At 48.4% G+C, this 17,423-nt stretch overlaps 1 protein-coding gene across 1 annotated transcript in view; it reads left to right on the forward strand.

The window, feature by feature from the left end:
* Positions 1-17,423, forward strand: part of miga1 (mitoguardin 1) — a 65,698-nt gene that overhangs the window by 37,422 nt on the left and 10,853 nt on the right. Inside the window, 5 exon segments of the mRNA XM_033029038.1 lie at positions 2,086-2,207; positions 4,199-4,271; positions 6,200-6,286; positions 8,427-8,525; positions 10,973-11,107. Coding sequence (XP_032884929.1) covers positions 2,086-2,207; positions 4,199-4,271; positions 6,200-6,286; positions 8,427-8,525; positions 10,973-11,107 — 516 coding nt within the window.

Below are 17,423 nucleotides of genomic sequence, written 5' to 3' on the forward strand. Positions count from 1 at the left end.
AAATTTATTATTATTATTATTATTATCTCAAGGACACCTTACATAGTAATCGGAATAACATATAATCGGAATATAACAAGTAATAAAGACATCACAGAGACACAAATTAAAAACAGAATTCAATCAAAAAACAGAAAATCAAAAACACAGTGTGAAGAGAGAGCAGCGGCAGCCAAAGCGCGCCAGCGTCCACTCTCCCTTCACGGCAGCCATAGAGGCTAACAGCGTGGAGAAAGGCCCTTCAGCCCAACATGTCACTCCTATAGTAGTCCCACCTGCCTGCATTTGGCCCATATCCCTCTAAACCTGTCCTATCCAAGTACCTGTCTAAATGTTTCTTAAACGTTGGGATAGTCCCTGCCTCAACAACCTCCTCTGGCAGCTCATTCCATACACCCACCACCCTTTGCGTGAATATGTTACCCCCCCCCCCCATCATCACCTTATACCTATGTCCTCTGGTTCTTGATTCCCCTCCGCTGGGCAAGAGACTGTGCATCTAGTGGCGTAATGTGGAGTGATCTTTGGGCCAGCATGGACTTGGTGGGACGAAGGGCATGTTTTCCATGCTGTATCTCTAAACTGAACTAAACATCAGAAAGCTGCTTCCCGATCAATAATATTTTGCATGTGAGGCTTTATGCCCACAAACCCATGTCCCCGTGTCAAGAGTCGAACACAGGAGTGGCGGCCAAACTTGCTCTCTGTGTCTATCTCGGCATCTGCGTCTAACCTGCATCTGCAGTTCTTTGTTTCTCCCTTTTTCTCCAAAGACATTACAGGTTTGTAGCTAAACACAAAAAGCTGGAGTAACTCACGCGGGACAGCGAGAAGGAATGGGTGACGTTTCAGACTCAGAGTCCGAAGAAGGGTCTCGACCTGAAACGTCACCCATCCCTTCTCTCCAGAGATGCTGCCTGGCCCAATAGATGCAGGAGATGGCCATTCGGCCCTTCGAGCCAGCACCGCCATTCAATGTAATCATGGCTGGTCATCCCCAATCAGTACCCCGTTCCTGCCTTCTCCCCATATCCCCTGACTCCGCTATCTTTAAAAGCCCTATCTAGCTCTCTCTTGAAAGCATCCAGAGAACCGGCCTCCACCGCCCTCTGAGGCAGAGAATTGAACAGACTCACAACTCACTGTGTGAAAAAGTGTTTCCTCGTCTCGGTTCTAAATGGCTTACCCCTTATTCTTAAACTGTAGACCCTGGTTCTGGACTCCCACAACATCGGGAACATGTTTCCTGCCTCTAGCATGTCCAAACCCTTAATCTTATATGTTTCAATAAGAGCCCCCCCTCATCCTTCTAAACTCCAGAGTGTACAAGCCCAGCTGCTCCATTCTCTCAATATATGACAGTCCCGCCATCCCGGGAATTAACCTTGTAAACCTACGCTGCACTCCCTCAATAGTAAGAATGTTCTTCCTCAAATTAGGGGACCAAACTGCACACAATACTCCAGGTGTGGTCTCACTAGGACCCTGTACAACTGCAGAAGGACCTCTTTGCTCCTATACTCAACTCCTCTTGTTATAAATGCCTACATGGCATATCGCTTTATTCACTGCCTGCTGTACCTGCATGCTTACTTTCATTGACTGATGAACAAGGACCCCCAGATCCCGTTGTACTTCCCCTTTTCCCAACTTGACACCATTCAGATAGTAATCTGGCTTCCTGTTTTTGCTACCAAAGTGGATAACCTCACATTTATCCGCATTAAACTGCATCTGCATTACATCTGCCCACTCAGCCAACATGTCCAAGTCACCCTGTATTCTCCGCTGAGTTACTCCAGCTTTTTGTGTGTATCTTCGGTTTAAACCAGCATCTGACACAGGTTTGTAGGTTAATTGGCTTGGTATAAAATGTAAAAAATTGTCCCTGTGTGTGTAGGTTAATGTCAGTGAGTGGGAAATCGCTGGTCGGCCCGGACTCAGTGGGCCGAAAGGCCTGTTTCCACGCTGCATCTCTAAACTAAAACTGAACCCGTTTCTCGTTCCGGCCCGTCCCACGGCACGGCGGGGGGGGGGGGGGGGGGATACTGATGGATTGCCATTTACTCCTGTTGCTACCCACAGTTGTCCGAGCACAGGGATCACCGAGGCCCCACCTACGCCCTGGGATCCTGGTGCCACTTGCCGCTTTATGAGGAAGCCATGCATCTGGCGGAAGAGGGCAAGGTTTGCTGCCGAGCCTTGAGGTAAGTTCATCTCCGCTGTGTCCGCTGGCTGGGTGATGTGTCCCGGTAATAGTGGGGGAGTTTGTCACTGGACCTTGGTGCTGAACGGTTTAGTGATTCAATAGTCAATAGGTACAGGAGTAGGCCATTCGGCCCTTCGAGCCAGTAGGTGATGGGTCTAGGTTTTGTGTTTAGGTTCAGGTTTATCATTGCTGCCTGTACTGAGGTACTGTGTAATGCTTTGTTTTACATGCTTTCCAATCAAATCAGATAATACTACACATCAATCTAAGCAAGTCACGTACAACAGATGGACTCAGGGCGCAGAATATCGTTCTCAGCATTGTAGCGCATCAGTTCCAGAGACAAAGTCCAATGTCCGCAATGGGGTAGAGGTGAATCAGACAGTACCCCTAGCTTATGGAGGGACCGTTCAGAAGCCTTATAACAGTAGACAATAAGTGCAGGAGTAGGCCATTTGGCGCTTCGAGCCAGCACCGCCATTCAATGTGATCATGGCTGATCATCCACAATCAGTACCCCGTTCCTGCCTTCTCCCCATATCCCCTGACTCCGCTATCTTTAAGAGCCCTATCTAGCTCTCTCTTGAAAGTATCCAGAGAACCGGCCTCCACTGCCCTCTGAGGCAGAGAATTCCACAGACTCACAACTCTCTGTGAGAAAAAGTGTTTCCTCGTCTCCGTTCTAAATGGCTTACCCCTTATTCTTGAACTGTGGCCCCTGGTCCTGGACTCCCCCAACATCGAGAACATGTTTCCTGCCTTTAGCGTGTCCAAATCCTTAGTAATCTTATATATTTCAATAAGATACCCTCGCATCCTTCTAAACTCCAGAGTGTACAAGCCCAGCCGCTCCATTCTATCAGCATATGACAGTCCCACCACTCAGGGAATTAACCTTGTGAACCTACGCTGCACTCCCTCAATAGCAAGAATAACTATCCCACTCATTACTATCCCATGTACTGAGGGACGATTAAACTCTTTGTTTGCGTACAGTGCAGTACAGTTTGCATACAGTTTGTGGGCAGCAAAGGCAGAGCTACTGCCTTGCAGCACCAGAGACCCCCGGTTCGATCCTGACTACGGGCGCTGTCTACGGAGTTTGTACATTCTCCCTGTGACCGCGCGGGTTTTTTCCGGATGCTCCGGTTTCCTCCCACAGGTTTGTAGGTTAATTGGCTTGGTGTAAATGTAAAATTGACCTCCGTGTGTGTAGGATAGTGTTCAGCATGCTGGGATCGCTGGTCGGCACAGACTCGGCGGGCCGAAGGGCCTGTTTCCGCGCTGGATCTCTAAACTAAACTACAGTAAAATTATTTTTTTGCATACAGTTCAGTAAGTTCAGAGTAATTAAATGAAGACGGGTCCCGGCTCAAACCGTCAACTATCCTTCTACTCCAGAGATGCTGCCTGACCCGCTGAGTTACTCCAGCGCTTTGTCTCCATCTTCTCATCCACTCCTTACACAAAAGGAGCAATGCACAGAAGGTCAATCAACTTATAAACCTATGTGGGTGGAAACCGGAGCACCAGGAGAAACCCACGTGGTCACAGCAGGTAGAATGTGCAAAATTCACATGCATAGACAGCACCGAGGTCAGGATCGAACCAGGGTCTCTGATTCTGCTGTGAGGCAGCGGCACTACCAGCTGCGCCACCGCACCGCCCCAAACGCCCCAAGAGTTGAAGCGTTACTCCGTCCGGAAGATAGACACAAAATGCTGGACTAACTCAGCGGGACAGGCAGCATCTCTGGAGAAAAGGGATAGGTGACCCTTCTTCAGACTGAGACCCAGGGGAGAGGGAAACGAGAGATATGAAATGGTACGGAACAAATCAGAGCCGAGACCGATGGCTAAAGAGCCCACAATGGTCCATTGTTGGCTGTGGAGGAGGTGGGAATAACAGCCAAGATCTTCTGTAACTAAAAATCTTGACCTGAATGTCTGGATGTTGACATTGCTTTTGGTCCTGTGCTTTCTCCTGAAGGACAGAGTTGCTCGAGTGTGTGGGTGACAGTGACTTCCTGGCCAAGGTACACTGTGTGCGGCAAGCTTTCCAGGTAATGTCACCAGAGTCGTTGTCTTGCTTCATCCACAGTTCGCTGGTTCAATATTCAATGGTGCTTTGTTGCCACGTGGGCACGGCGCCGTGACGCAGCGGGCGCGGTGGCGCAGCGGTAGAGTTGCTGCCTCGCAGCCAATGCAGCGCCGGAGACCCGGGTTCGAACCCGACTACGGGCACTGTCTGTACGGAGTTTGTACGTTCTCCCCATGACCTGTGTGGGTTTTCTCCGAGATCTTTGGTTTTCTCCCACACTCCAAGGACGCAAAGGTTTTTAGGTTAATTGGCTTGGTAAATGTAAAAATGGTAAAAATGTAGGATAGTGTTAATGTGCGGGGATCAGTGGTCGGCGCGGACCCGACCACACTACACTGTTTCCACACTGTATCTCTAAACTAATTTAAACAGTCGTCATCTTCTTGTGCATGTCGTGCACAGTCTAAAGTTGTAGGCCACCTTGCACTATTTGATCTAATTGTTTGTGCATATCGGGTTGATTGCATTAGTCGAAACAGGGCAGACCACGTGAAGGTTGCAACCTCCCACCCCAACTAAACAGTGCAATGTAAAGGAAGGAACTGCAGATGCTGGTTCACACTGAAGATAGACACAAAATGCTGGAGTAACTCTGCGGGACAGGCAGCATCTCTGGATAGAAGGAATGGGTGACCCGAGACGTTACCCTTTGCTCCTCTGCAGAGATGCTGCCTGCCCCGCAGAGTTACTCCTGCACTTTGTGCCTGTCTTCATTGCATGGTGAATTTCTCTTTGCATCGTTCACAAATGCACGTCGCCATATTTTAGGCGCCATTTACACAAAGAAAGAGTCCAAAGTCGTGTCCGCGTGCTGGATGTACTGGAGCGGTCCCCGATCCAGGCGACCCCCAGGCTGCTGCAGGGCCTCCTCCGTCACCCTCGGCCGGCTCGGCCCACCTACCCACGTCCCGCCCGACCCTCGTCTCCGTGTCCCTGGGTGTAACGCCTCCAGCAGCCGACCTTGCAGGGGCTGGAGGCAACAACCCCTCTCCCTCTCCCACCGGCCCACTCCTCACGTCCGTCACCAGCGGCTCCCTCCTCCTCCGCTCTCTGGTCTTCGGGGCCGGGCTCGGCGGCTACCGAGTTTCCCTCCTGCAGGGCGCGGCCCCTCCGGGTCCTTCGCTGCGGCGGCGAGCCAGGCCTTACTCCACACATGGCTGCGGGAGAGCCAACGGGTCTTTGGAATTCTGTGGAATTCTCTGCCACAGAAGGCAGCGGAGGCCAATTCACTGGATGTTTTCAAGAGAGAGTTGGATACACTGTAGCTCTTAGGGCTAAAGGAATCAAGGGATATTGGGAGAACGCAGGAACGGGGTACTGATTTAGATTATCAGCCATGATCATATTGAATGGCGGAGCAGGCTCGAAGGGCAGAATGGCCTACTCCTGTACCTATTTTCTATGTTTCTTTGTTCTTTCTTGACATCAGGCTTTGATAACCATCAGTTAACCCTCAGTTGGAGCCTTGTATCCAATTCGGGGCCCTGCTCGTTATCAAAGATGTCTAGATCTTACAGAGAAGATTGGCTGGAACAGTAGAGTGGTGACGACTTAAATTAAGGGGCAAGTAGGAGAAGTGGATTGAATTGCCACTCTCAAAAGACGACCATATATGTGGAAAGGGAGAGTTTAATGGGCGACGTGCCGAATGCAAGTAAATGGGACTAGCCCAATATATGCCACCTTGGTTGGAATGGACGAGGTAAACTCTATGACTATGCCATCTTTCAAGTCAGAATGATGCTTGGCCAAAAGCCAAAGAGTTCCGAAGGTGCATGTGAACAGGCCTTGGTGCATCAACAAGCCAACTTGGCGCTGGCCAGACTAGCTGGGCCATTTTGAGATGGGTAATGTGGCCTCTGTTTCATTCTGCTCTCCCCGCACTTCCAGGTCATTCTTTCTGAAGCCGCCAACATCAAGTATTTCGCAGAGATGGGGAAAAAGATCCTGTCTTCGATAATGATTAAAGCACACAAGGTATGGACTCGAGCTCTTATATTGCAGCAGTTAGACTCTGTTCTGGTCATTGCCTTGATAGTTTACTTAAATATTGGCACGTTTACCGAGGTGCAGCGAACAGTTTTTTTTGCTGTATGCCATCCAATCAATTCAAATCACATCTACAAAAAAGCCAACCAAAGACTCTTCTTCCTCCGCCAGCTCAAGAAGTTTAGAGTAAGGAAACACCTCCTAATCAAATTCTACACAGCCATCATCCAAAGCATGCTCACTTCATCAATTACAGTCTGGTTCAGCAGTTTAGACACTCACTCACGTAATAAATTACAACGCATAGTTAACAAAGCATCCAAAATCATCAGCACTCCCCTTCCATCAATAGAATCACTCCATCACAAACGGTCTGTGTCAAGGGTGAAGAAAATCATCTCTGATCCCTCCCACCCAGCTCACCACATCTTCCACCTGCTGCCATCAGGAAGGCGCTACAGCTCACTGTCCGCCAAGACATCTCGATTTAAAAACAGTTTTTACCCACACGCAATCCGAATTCTGAACACACTATGACAACAGCACATATCCTCCCCATGCATGTACTGTATATTGTATGATGTTGTGTTTTATGTTATGTTTGACGGGAATCAGCCTACCTTGTAACATCCTGTACTGAACCTGAATTCCACCAGCTTGACTGTGTGGTCATTAAATAATCTAATCTAATCTAATCTAAAAGGCTGTACATGATTACAATCGAGCCGTCCACAGTTTGAGGGCGGCACGTTGGTGCAGCGGTAGAGTTGCTGCCTTACAGCGCCGGAGACCCAGGTTCCATCCCGACTACTGTTTGTCTGTACAAGCTCGTTTGTAATCATGTATTGTCTTTCTGCTGACAGGATAGCACGCACCAAAAGCTTTTCACTGTACCTCGGTACATGTGACGATAAATAAACCAAGCTAAACTGCACGGAGTGTGTACGTTCTCCCCGTGACCACGTGGGTTTTCTCCGGGTGCTCCGGTTTCCTCCCACACTACAGTGACGTACAGCTTTGTAGGCTAACTGACTTGGTAAAATTCTAAATTGTTCCGTATAGGATAGTGTTAGTGTGCGGGGATCGCTTGTCGGCATCGACTCTGTTAGTCCAGCAAAGCGGATAATCCAGAAAGGCTCTGGAACCAAGGGTGCCGGAAAATCGGTGGTATCATAGAGTGATACAGCCTGGAAACAGGCCCGTTTGGCCCACACCGGCCAACATGTCCCAGCTACACTATGCCCACATGCCCGCATTTGGCCAATATCCCTCCAACCCGTCCTATCCATGTACCTGTCTAACTGTTTCTTAAATGTTGGAATAGTCCCAACTATCCCAATAGCTTCAACTATCTCCTCTGGCAGCTTGTTCCATACACCCACCACCCTTTGTGTGAAGATGTAACCCCCTCGGATTCCTATTACATTCCCCCCCCCCCCCCCCCCCGTCCCCCCCCTCACCGTGAACCTATGTCCTCTGGTCCTCGATTCCCCTACTCTGGGTAAGAGACTGTGCATCTATCCGATCTATTCCTCTCATGATTTTGTACATCTCTATAAGATCCTCCCTCATCCTCCTGCGCTCCATGGAATAGAGACCCAGCCTACTCAACCTCTCCCTATAGCTCACACCCTCTAGTCCTGGCAACATCCTCGTAAATCTTTTCTGAACCCTTTCAAGCTTGACAATATCTTTCCTATAACACAGACTGAACACAATACTCAAAATGCGGTCTCACCAACGTCTTATACAAATGCAACATGGCCTCCCAGCTTCTATACTCAATACTCTGACTGATGAAGGCCAAAGTGCCAAAAGCCTTATTGACCACCTTATCTACCTGCGACTCGACCTTCAAGGAACCATGCACCTGTACACCTAGATCCCTCTGCTCTAACCGATCCCTCTGTGCATCTAACCGATCTATTCCCCTCATGATTTTATACACCTCGATAAGATCATCCCTCATCCTCCTGCGCTCCAAGGAATAGAGTCCCAGCCTGCTCAACCTCTCCCCATAGCTCAGACCCTCGAGTCCTAGCAACATCCTGGTGAATCTTCACTGTACTCTCTCTCCCAGGTTGGTGGACCTGTAATTTAATGGTCTCTGTGGCTCTTTTAATTTCAGAATCCAAAGAGGTTTGCCGAAGTCTTTGAGGAGATGATGTTCTTCCTGCAGCAAACGGATCACTGGGAGACGACCAAACGGGAACTTGCAAACCGTGGGGTGAGTCCAAGCCCCCCCCTGTTGTGAAACGGCAGGGGCGCCAGGGTGGATCATGTGCAGGTAGATGAAATGAACGACATCATGTCCAGCAAGCAAGTTAATTTACGCAGCACACTTCAACAACAAGGCAATTCAAAGTGCTGTACACAAAGTATTAAAAAGCAATCAAAAGCAATCCCCGATGTTGGGGACGTCCAGGACAAGGGGTCACAGTTTAAGGATAAGGGGGAAATCTTTTAGGACCGAGATGAGAAAAACGTTTTTCACACAGAGAGTAGTGAATCTCTGGAATTCTCTGCCGCAGAAGGTAGTTGAGGCCAGTTCATTGGCTATATTTAAGAGGGAGTTAGATGTGGCCCTTGTGGCTAAAGGGATCAGGGGTATGGAGAGAAGGCAGGTACGGGATACTGAGTTGGATGATCAGCCATGATCATATTGAATGGCGGTGCAGGCTCGAAGGGCCGAATGGCCTACTCCTGCACCCTATTTTCTATGTTTCTATAAAAGCAATTAAAGACAGTCATTAAAAAGAATAGAAAATAAAAACAAGCTAAAATAGAATAAGACAAGTATAAAACACAAGAAATAAAAATTACAGTGCAGTGTTATAAATGAATAATTATTTAATTTAATTATTATTAAAAGTGAGTAAAAGCAACGTCAAACAGAAAAGTCTTCGTCCCCGATTTCAGCACAAGCTAGATGTAGGAAAAATGTTCCCAATGTGGGGTGAGTCCAGAACCAGGGGCCACAGTCTTAGAATAAAGGGGAGGCCATTTAAGACTGAGGTGAGAAAAAATGTTTTCACCCAGAGAGTTGTGAATTTGTGGAATTCCCTGCCGCAGAGGGCAGCGGAGGCCAAGTCACTGGATGGATTTAAGAGAGAGTTAGATAGAGCTCTAAAGGCTAGTGGAGTCAAGGGATATGGGGAGAAGGCAGGAACGGGGTACTGATTGGGGACGATCAGCCATGATCACAATGAATGGCGGTGCTGGCTCGAAGGGGTGAATGGCCACCTCCTGCACCTATTTTCTATGTTTCTAGATACTGTGGGTTGAATGGCCTCGTCCGTTCAGTTTAGTTTATTGCGTGCGAACCAGCCAGCAGAAAGACAACAGGCGGCATGGTGGCGCAGCAGTAGAGCTGCTGCCTAATGCCCCTGTCCCACTTAGGAAACCTGAACGGAAAACTCTGGAGACTTTGCGCCCCACCCAAGGTTTCCGTGCGGTTCCCGGAGGGTGCAGGTGGTTGCCGGAGGTTGCAGGTAGTGGAAGCAGGTAGGGAGACTGACAAAAACCTCCGGGAACCGCACGGAAACCTTGGGTGGGGCGCAAAGTCTCCGGAGGTTTCCGTTCAGGTTTCCTAAGTGGGACGGGGGCATTACAGCGCCAGAGATCCTGGTTCGATCCTGACTGCGGGTGGTTGTCTGTGCAGAGTTCGTACGTTCACCCCGTGACCTGCGTGGGATTTTCTCCGAGATCTTCGGCTTCCTCCCACACTCCAAAGACGTACAGGCTTGCAGGTTAATTGGCTTGGTGTAAATGTAAAATTGGCCCTAGTGTGTGGGGGATAGTGTTAGTGTGTGGCGATTGCTGGCCGGTGGGCCAAAGGGCCCGTTTCTGCGCTGTATCTCTGAGCTAAAGTATGAAACATGTTTACAATCGAGCCATTTACAGTGTATAGATACATGATGAAGGGAATAACGTTAAGTGAAAGGTAAAGTCCGATCAAAGATAGTCCGAAGGTCACCAATGAGGTAGAAAGTAGTTCTCTAAATGAGGGAAGAAAATTGGACTTTATTCCCTTCCATCACAGTGAGGAATGTGGGGAATCTGCTGTGGTGGAAGTTTAACTTTCATGTAGTTGTGTGTCTTGTTGCCTTTTTTAGTATGGCTGTATGGTAATACGAATATAACTGTGCCTTAATTGGTACACGTGACAATGAAAGACCTTGAAACCTTGAGGGAGGATTATTCAGCTGCCTGATAACAGCTGGGAAGAAATTGTCCCTGAATCTGGAATCTGTTTCTTAACTGTACTGTTCTATGGTCTGCCCGTATATCTGCTCTAATGACTCAAAAGAATTGTGATTGTTGTCTTTAGACTGTAGAGATACAGCGCGGGAACAGGCCCTTCGGCCCACCGAGTCCATGCCGACCAGCGATCCCTGTACACTAGCACGACCCTACATACACGGGGGGACAATTTTTACCGAAGCCAATTGACCTGCAAACCTGCACGTCTCTGGGGTGTGGGAGGAAATCGGAGGCACCCAGAGAAAACCCACGCGGTCACGGGGGGAACGTACAAACTCCGTACCCGGGTCTCTGGCGCTGTATGGCAGCAACTCTACCGCTCCCCCACCGTGCCGCACCCCATTGTCTCTCTAAACTTGTTAATGTGTTGGTCTAATGCGGGGACTCATTCCAACTGCTTCTAACTCGCAGGTGAAGCACATGAATTTTTATGACGTTGTTTTGGACTTCATCCTGATGGACTCCTTTGAGGATCTGGAGAATCCCCCTTCGTCGATCCAGAACATCGTTAACAATCGCTGGCTAAATAACTCCTTCAAGGAAACTGTAAGCAGAAAGTCGGGGACAAATCGAACTAAGTTCTGTGAATGTTACATTATATTGAATATTGAACTTTGATTTAGTTAGTTGGTTAGTTGGTCGGTTTAGTTGGTCGATCGGTTTAGTTGATCGCTTGGTTTAGTTGGTCGGTTGGTTTAGTTGGTTGATTTAGTTAGTTGGTTAGTTTAGTCAGTTGGTTGGTTTAGTTGGTCAGTTTACTTGGTCGGTTTATTTGGGTGGTTGGTTTAGTTAGTCAGTTGGTTGGTTAGCATAGTCAGTTGGTTGGTTGGCTTAGTTGGTCAGTTTAGTTGGTTGGTTTGGTCGGTTGGTTAGTTGGTTTGGTTGGTCGGTTTACTTGGTCAGTTTAGCTAGTTGGTTGGTTTAGTTAGTCAGTTGGTTGGTTAGCTTAGTCAGTCGGTTGGTTGGCTTAGTTGGTCAGTTTAGTTGGTTGGTTGGTTTAGTTAGTCAGTTGGTTGGTTAGCTTAGTCAGTTGGTTGGTTGGCTTAGTTGGTCAGTTTAGTTGGTTGGTTAGTTTAGTTAGTTGGTTGGTTGGTCCAGTGAAATTTATTGTCACGTGTACCGAGGTACACGTGTACAGCTTTTGTTGCGTGCTAACTAGTCAGCCGAAAGACGAAAGACAAAAGCCGAAAGCCTGAAGAAGGGTCTCGATCTGAAACGTCGCCCATTCCTTCTCTCCAGAGATGCTGCCCCACCCGCTGAGTTACTCCAGCATTTTGTGTCCACAGCCGAAAGTCAATACATGATTATAGTCAAGATGTCCACGGCGTACAGATTGGTTGGAGTCGAGGTTTAAAAGAGTGCAGCATGATTGCAGATCCACTTCTGGGACCAGCATGCACCTGTGGCTTGGACGCCATCTTGTCACTGTGTAAATTCGGCCATGATCACAATGAATGGCGGTGCTGGCTCGAAGGGCTGAATGGCCTACTGGATCTTTAGTCTATTGATCCGGAAGTGGACTGGTCTGAAGCTTGTTGTGTTGCAATGTTGTGTTGGTGGGTTTACAGGTAGCTGTCTTATTTCAGTGCATTGTCACTTCAACCTAAACTGGTGGCATTACCCTCTGACTAAAGAAATTCCTGCTCATCTCCTTCCTTGAGGAAAGTCCTTTGAATCTGAGGCTTTGACCCCTGGTCCAAGACTCTCCTACATCCACTCTATCCAGGCCTTCCACTATTCGGTAAGTTTCAATTAGGTACCCTCTCATCCTTCTAAGTTCCTGTATTCCCCCAAAACCCGTGACACCCACACTACTCAAGGATGCTGCTTGGATTGAACAGCTTGATTCATCAGGAGAGATTGGATAGAATCATACTGCGTGAAAACGGGCCCTTCAGCCCAACTTGCCCATGCCGACCCAAGATGCCCTATCTACACCAGTCTCACATGCCTGCATCTGGCCCATAACCATCTAAATAGAAACATAGAAAATAGGTGCAGGAGGGGGCCATTCAGCCCTTCGAGCCAGCACCGCCATTCATTGTGATCATGGCTGATCGTCCCCAATCAATAACCCGTGCCTGCCTTCTCCCCATATCCCTTGACTTCACTAGCCCCTAGAGCTCTATCTAACTCTCTCTTAAATCCATCCAGCGATTTGGCCTCCGCTGCCCTCTGTGGCAGGGAATTCCACAAATTCACAACTCTCTGGGTGAAAAAGTTTTTTCTCACCTCAGTCTTAAATGGCCTCCCCTTTATTCTAAGACTGTGGCCCCTGGTTCTGGACTCGCCCAACATTGGGAACATTTTTCCTGCATCTATCTGCCCAGTCCTTTTATATCTTTCCGATCTATGTTTTTGTACAAATGCCTTTTAAATGCTGTTGTAGTCCCTGCCTCAACTACCTCCTCTGGCAGCCTGTTCCATATGCCCACCACTCTCACTGTGAAAAAAAGTTGCCACTCGGGTTCCTATTTAGTTCAGAAGTTCTAAGAGCAGAATTAGACCATTCGGCCGATCAGGTCTACTCCGCCATTGAATCAGGATTGATCTACCTCTCCCTCTAAAACCCATTCTCCTGCCTTCGCCCCATGACCCCTGTCACCCGCACCAATCAAGAATCTATCTATCTCTAACTTTAAAATATCCATTGAATCTGTGGCAATGAATTCCACAGATTCACCACCCTCTGGCTAAAGAAATTCATCCTCATCTCCTTCCTAAAGGAACGTCATTTCATTCTGAAGCTATGGACCTCTAATCCTAGACTCTCCCACTAGTGGAAACATCCTCCCCACATCCAGTCTATCCAGGCCTTTCACTATTCAGTAAGTTTCAATGAGGGGGCCTCTCATCCTTTAAAACTCCAGCAAGTACAGGCCCAGTGCCTTTAAACGCTCATCATATGTTCACCCAATCATTCTTGGGATAGTTCTCGTAAATCCCCTCTGGACCCTCTCCAGTGCCAGCATGTCCTTCCTCAGACATGGGGCCCAAAACACCTCACAATACTCCGAATGCAGTCCGACTGACCAGTGCCTTATAAGGCCTCAGCGTCACATCCCTGTTTTTGCATTGTAGCCCTTTTCGAAATCAATCTGCCGTCATTATTACCGATTCTACTGCAGGATTTCCAAAAAGTTGAATCAGTAATAAGGAAGGGGAATGCATTTATTTTGGGGTCCCCCCCTCAACCTTCTAAACCCCGGCGAGTGCAGGCCCACTCTCCCCTCTCACCTCAGACCATTGTCCGCTCCAGTCGCAGTGGGTCCATTCCCAGATCCTTCGAGTGCTTTTAAAACATCATTTTTATTTTTTCCCGGCAAGAGCTCGTTTGCGTAGCTTGGCTTGGGGAACTCGCTTCCACATGGAGCGGCTGAGGTGAAAAGCTGGGAGCATTTAAGGGGAAAGCTGGAGAAACATTAGATGGGACCAGGAATGGGAAGGTCTTGTCGTTCGGGTTGGGAATGCAGTGACGTGGGAAGGAGTGGCGTTCAGACTATTGACCGCGGTCCAGGCCCAGTAGAAGCTAATGGCTTGTCTTCATGCCACAGAGTGTAATTGTGTGCAATCTTGCCTGATCTTCATTCGAGGGGTATAATGGGGCTCCCATTAACCACTCTGGGTCATTGCCTTAAATGGAAACAAGTGCATTCCAACCATGCAAACTATGCTAGTTAGAGGAAAGAGAGGAAAAAAAAACTTTCATTAGAACCAGCTCACATACCTCAGCTGCGTGGTTTTGCTTAAAGCAATGTGAAGTATGTTGAGATTTATAGCTGAGGACCTGGCAACGCACTTGCTTTTCTTGGCCACTTCCTCAGCTTTGTGCCTGGAACAAAGAAAAAAAAAACGTGTTGCCTTATTGTGGTATGCGATCTCGCAAGTACGCAAGCAGAGCCCCCCCCCCCACCCCATACTCCGAGCCCCCCCCCCCCCCAAAGGAACAAGACACCTGAGAGGCTTAGGAAGGAACTGCAGACAGACACAAAGAGCTGGAGTAACTCAGCGGGCCGGACAGCATCTCTGGAGAAAAGGAATGGGGTGACGTTTCGGGTCGACACCCATCTTCAGACTTTCCTCTTCCCCTCAACTCGGCAAGGCCAGCAGCATAATCAAGGACCAGTACCACCCTGGCCACTCCCTCTTCTCCCCCTCTCCCATCGGGCAAAAGGTATAGAAGTGCGAAAACGCACACCTCCAGAATCGGAGACAGTTTCTTCCCAGCTGTTATCAGGCAACTGAATCATCCTACCACAACCAGAGAGCAGTGCTGAACAACTATCTACCTCTTTGGTGACCCTCGGACTATCCTTGATCGGACTTTGCTGGCTTTACTTTGCAATAAATATTATTCCCTTATCATGTATCTATCTATACACTGTAAATGGCTCGATTGTGATCATGTAGAATCTGAAAAAGAATCTCGACCCGAAACGTAACCTATTCCTTTTACCTCCAGAGACGCTGCCTGTCCCGTTGAGTTACTCCAGCTTTTTGTGTCTATCGTCTTTCTGCTGACTGGTTAGCACACAACAAAAGTTTTTCACTGTACCTCGGTACCCGTGACAAAAAACGAATCTGCCTGCTCTAACCTCACCCCCTCTGAACGTACAGCCCTCCGCTCACTCTTCAGCAACCCCGACATTATCACCAAACCCGCTGACAAGGGAGGTGCCGTGGTAGTCTGGCGCGCTGACCTCTACACACTGAGGCCAGGCGCCTTATTTCTTTTTTCCGACCAATATCTGCAGTCCCTTCCTGCACAAGGAACTGCAGACGCTGATTTACGCCGAAGATAAACACACAGTGCCGGAGTAACTCAGCGGGTCAGGCAGCATCTCTGGAGGAAAGGAATGGGCACCGTTTTGGGTCGAGGCCCTTCTTCAGACTGAAGGGCTTCTGAACGTCTCCATCTCTTCACGCCCTTGCCTCCGTGCCTTTTTTTACGGGAAGGAGTCCCCCTTCACCCAGTGATGACCCCCTTCTCCCATCTGACGCCTGACGGCCTTCTACTCTCTTTAGACCTTTTCATCGCTAACTGCCGGCGTGACATCGACCGTCTCAACATTTCCACTCCCCTTTACCTACTCTCCACTCAGCCCCTCCGTATAAAAGAACCTTGACCCGAAACGTCACCTATCCATGTTCGCCAGGGATGCTGCCTGACCCGCTGAGTTACTTGTGCATTTTTGGGTCTATCTTCAAAGACACAACAGACAATAGGTGCAGGAGTAGGCCATTCGGTCCTTCGAGCCAGCACCGCCATTCAATGTGATCATGGCTGATCATCCCCAATCAGTACCCCGTTCCTGCCTTCTTCCCATATCCCCTGACTCCGCTATCTTTAGGAGCTCGGCCTAGCTCTCTCTTGAAAGCATCCAGAGAACCTACCTCTGAGGTAGAGAATTCCACAGACTCACAACTTTCTGTGTGAAAAAGTTTTTCCTCATCTCCGTTCTAAATGGCTTACCCCTTATTCTTAAACTGTGGCCCCTGGTTCTGGACTCCCCCAACATCGGGAACATGTTTCCTGCCTCCAGCGTGTCCAAACCCTTAATAATCTTATATGTTTCAATAAGATTCCCTCTCATCCTTCTAAATTCCAGAGTATACAAGCCCAGCCGCTCCATTCTATCAACATATGACAGTCCCGCCATCCTGGGAATTAACCTGGTGAACCTACGCTGCACTCCCTCAATAGCAATCCCTCAATACATGAAGGATTGCATGCTTCCAGTTTGGCATCATAGGTTGTAATTGATTTATGGTTCCAATGAGACACCGTGGCATTCCTTCCATCCCTCCCCCATCCTAGTCCTCCTCCTAGTTTCACTGTCGTCCTGCTTAGTTTCACTCATTATCACCTTTCCACAGCCAACAATGGACCATTGTGGGCTCCATCTTTCCTCTGTCATCGTTGCTGGCTTTGCTTTGTCCTTTTAGCACACCCTTCTTTCATTTGTTCTTTGTACCTCTTCATATCTCTAGTCTCCCTCTCCCCTGACTCTCAGTCTGAGGAAGGGTCTCGACCCAAAATGTCACCCATTCCTTTTCTCCGGAGATGCTGCCTGACCCGCTGAGTTACTCCAGCATTTTGTGTCTGCCAGTGCCTGCAGTTCCTACACACTACTGAATGACTTCAATTCAGGGACTAATTTGGGAGGCCTCCCGTTGAACCCTGAAGTTAGCGCTGGTCATGATGAGGCCAGGTTTGGCAAGATAACGCCAAATTAATCTGATTGGAACCAGAATAAAAATAATCTATGGATAGAATTACTTACTGCAAGTGAGAAGAAACATCTTTTCATGGAGTCATAGTGTGATACAGGCCCTTCGGCCCAACTTGCCCATGCCGGCCAACATGTCCCAGCTACACTGGTCCCACCTGCCCGCGTTTGGCCCATATCCCTCCAAACCTGTCCTATCCATGTACCTGTCTAACTGTTTCTTAAACATTGGGATAGTCCCTGCCTCAACGACCTCCTCTGGCAGCTCGTTGCATACATCCACTGCCCTTTGTGTGAAAAAATATGCTAATTTCCGAGTATAAAAATGACCATAACATTTTCAATACTGAAGATATGAAAGTGAATTAGGTATCAAATTAAAGTTCTTTTTATGCTTTATCCCATCACATTCCTATTAAATCTTTTCCCCTTCACCGTAAACCTATGTCCTTTTGCCCTCCATTCACTTCCTCTGGGCAACAGACTCTGTGCGTCTACCCGATCTATTCTTCCCTTGATTTTATACACCTCTATAAGATCACTCCTCATCCTCCTGCGCTCCAAGGAATAGAGTCCCAGCCTGGTCAACCTCTCCCTGTAGCTCACACCCTCGATCCTTATCAATATCCTCA

The sequence above is a fragment of the Amblyraja radiata genome, chromosome 10 (genome assembly GCF_010909765.2).
Source record: "Amblyraja radiata isolate CabotCenter1 chromosome 10, sAmbRad1.1.pri, whole genome shotgun sequence".
NCBI classification, from domain to species: Eukaryota; Metazoa; Chordata; class Chondrichthyes; order Rajiformes; family Rajidae; genus Amblyraja; species Amblyraja radiata.